Source organism: Terrapene carolina, unplaced genomic scaffold, assembly GCF_002925995.2.
Source record: "Terrapene carolina triunguis isolate 2854851 unplaced genomic scaffold, T_m_triunguis-2.0 Scaffold24415, whole genome shotgun sequence".
Lineage (NCBI taxonomy): Eukaryota > Metazoa > Chordata > Testudines > Emydidae > Terrapene > Terrapene triunguis.
The window spans coordinates 1-3,051 of NW_020688766.1; the positions used below are offsets into that span (position 1 = coordinate 1).

Consider the following 3,051-nt stretch of genomic DNA (forward strand, 5'->3'; position numbering starts at 1 on the left):
CTACCCCGTATCCCGTCACTCCCTGTCCCTGAATAAGAGCCATGGGCCCATCTACCCTGGTATCCCGTCCTCTCCCTGCCATCCCTGATCAGATCCATGAGCTCACCCAACCTGGTATTTATCCCAGAGCTGGGGAGAGAAGCCAGGAGTCCTGGCTCCCAGCCCCCCTTGCTCCAACCACTAGCCCCCACTCCCCTCCCAGAGGCAGGGAGAGAACCCAGGCATCCTGGCTGCCCCCGAGACCAGGAGGCCCCGTGCCTGCCCCCCTGGAGTCACTGGGGGCCAGTACCTGGGCCCTGCGGGCTGCGAGGGGCCCCCCGAGTAGCCCAGCTCCTTCTCCTGCCAGGCGTCCTCCCCGTCCGAGTCGTCGTCATCAAACTGCTGGATCCGCTCCTTGTAGCAGACTTCAAACAGGTTGGAGTTGGGCTGGGGGAAGGGGACAGAGTCAGGGTGCCGGCTGGGGGCACGACGGGGGGGACAAGGGGGTGGCCACGGGGGGAACATTCATGCGCTTGTCATTGGCGCTCGGCGAGGTGATGCTGGGAATGGGGGGCACCATGGGAGGGTGGCGCAGGCGTTAAGAGAAGGGCAGAGGGCACAGCAGAGGCGGGGCGGGGGGTGATGCGGGGCTAGGGAAGGTGGTGAGGGGGGCAGTGGGGTTGGGACGCAGAGCCAGGGGGACATCGGGGGCAGGGCTGAGGCCGCGGAGGGGGTACTCACACTGTCGTCGTCGGCGCTCAGCGAGAAGCTCAGGCTGCCCGTCCTGTCGAAGGGGGCGCTGGAACGGAGAACGCACCATGACAGGGGGCCGAGCCCGCATCAAACGGGGGGTGCCGCTGGCCACCCCCACCACAAGCATTGGGAAGAGACCAGCAGCTGAGGGGCTGCTGCTAGACCCCTCTCTAACCACCAGACCCCACTCCCCTCCCAGAGCTGGGAGAGAACCCAGGAGTCCTGGCTCCCAGCCCCGCCCCCGCTCTAACCACCAGACCCCACTCCCCTCCCATGTGCTAGGAAAGGGGGTGCCAGCCCGAGCGGGGGGGGGGGGGGGGGGGAACTGCCCATGGGTGCAGAGGGCAGTTGGGGCCCCAAGGGCTGCTGGGACGGTTAACCCTGCGCTGCCTGGAGCCGTGCCCAGCTGAGTCCCCGATGGTGGGATTTCCTGAAAGGGCCGGGGGGGTTGAAATGGGGTTCTCCTCTCCACCCCCTTGCTCTCGGGGATGGGGAGGGGTCCGGCTGCTGTCACATGCCCCTGCCGGGGGTCTGGGAGGGGGGTGCGGGGGGGTTGTTACCTCTTGAGTTGGCGGAAGTGGGCGCTGGAGGCAGCGGAGAGAAAAAGAGAAGCAGAGACATGAAGCCGAGAGGGGTTTGCGGGGGGGCTGGGGTGCCCCACACCGAGGGGGGGGGCTGCTCAACAGGCAGGGGGCACTACTGCCAGCACCCTGGCCCCATGGCGGCGGTGGTGGTGGTGGGGTGGGTCTGATGTGACGCTACCCTGTTGCTCTACGCGGGGTCTCCGGGGAGGCAGGAAGCCAAGGAGAGGGGTTATGGGGTGTCAGCCTGTCCCGGACTCCCCCCCACTTCGTCACACAGCCCCCCGCCACATGGGGGTCCCCGGGGAGGCAGGGGGGCCGACGGGATACCGCATGCAAAGCTGGGTTAGACGCACACATTCAGCGTCCCCCCAGAAAGCACAGGGGTTCGTTTGCGCAGAACCCCCAGTTAGTGTGAATGAGCCGGGGGGGGGTCACCCCAAAAGGCGCGGCACCGACAGGAGCCATGGCACAGCTGGGGCGAGAACCCAGGAGTCCTGGCTCCTGGCCCACAGCAGAGAAGGTGGATCTGGTGCCACCTAGTGGTCCTGTTCCCCAGTGCACCCCATCAGCGAGTGTGGGGCAGCGGGTGCGGGGGTGGGGGGGGTGTTCCGGGCAGACACACACTTGACACTCTCCTCCTGCTCCCCGAATTCCTCGTCGTTGAAGCCGAAGTGGTCGATGAAGGCCGAGGTCACCTGCTGCATCTGGTAATCCACGAAGGCCTGGCGAGGATGGACAGACACAGACAGACAGAAGCTGGGCGGGCATCGGGCACAGGGGGGCTGGGTATCCGGGGACCCCTTGCCCGGCACTGGGATGCAGCTGGCTCTGGGGGGGGGGTGGGGCAGACCCACCTGCTGTAGCACGGCCTCCTGGGGGAAGTTGAACTCCTTCAGGTCGTTCTCCTCGTCGTCGCTGGACGAGTGCAGATTGTGCATGTTCACCTGTAGGGGGTGCCAGGGCTCGTTAGGGTCACGGTACGGGGGTGGGGGGGGCAGTGAGTCCCATCCCTCTCCCCGATACCTCCCAGCCATGGGGGGCAGCACCGGCCGGGTGGGTCCCTCAGAACATGTGACAGAGCCCCGGGACAATGCTCAGGCGTTAGCCGGCGGAACTCCCTGCTACAAGACGGGGCTGACGCTAGAGCAAGGATGGGCTCGCGGCTTCCACGGTGGTCGGCATGGGGCAGGAAGCCAGCGGGCACGTGGGGCTGACCGGGGGGCTGGCATCGGAGCTGAGAGCTGGACAGACGTGGGGGTAGCACCGGGCAGGGTGGGCCTGTGGAGTGTGGGGGGGGGGGGGGGGGAACTCACCAGATCCACCACATTTTTCTTGTTGGTCTCTGCCAGGGGCCCCGAGACGAATTTCTCCCACCGCTCCTGCTCCTCCTCCGGCAGCTCTGCCACGGCAGGGGCACCGGGGTGAGATGGCGCCCCCCATGGGCGGCAGCCCCCCGCCACAGCTCCACACCACTGCCCCGGGGGGCAGGGAACAGCCACAGAGCCGGGCGCCCCAGCCACGCCCTCCCATCCGCCTCCTTTGGGCCCTGGGGGGCAGGGAACAGCCACAGAATCGGGCGCCCCAGCCCCTATCCACGCCCTACCGGCCCTGGGGGGCAAGAACACACCCCCAGCGCAGGGCGCCCCACTGACCGCCCACTAAGGGTCACCGCAGGCCCACAACCAGGCAGGGAGCCGGGAGGCCGGTTCTGTGCCCAGCGCTGGCCCGGCGCCCC

The 3,051-nt window shown here is 67.8% G+C and overlaps 1 protein-coding gene across 1 annotated transcript; it reads right to left on the bottom strand.

Annotated features, from left to right (window-relative positions):
* Window positions 1–289: 289 nt before the first annotated feature.
* LOC113408806 (serine/threonine-protein phosphatase 6 regulatory subunit 1-like) lies at window positions 290–2,862 on the bottom strand (the record flags this gene model as incomplete). Its single annotated transcript, XM_026662215.2, has 5 exons — window positions 290–426; window positions 721–778; window positions 1,941–2,038; window positions 2,171–2,260; window positions 2,630–2,862. Coding segments are annotated over 5 exons (616 nt in total), but the record flags the coding sequence as incomplete, so codon positions are not given.
* Between the last annotated feature and the right edge of the window lie 189 nt (window positions 2,863–3,051).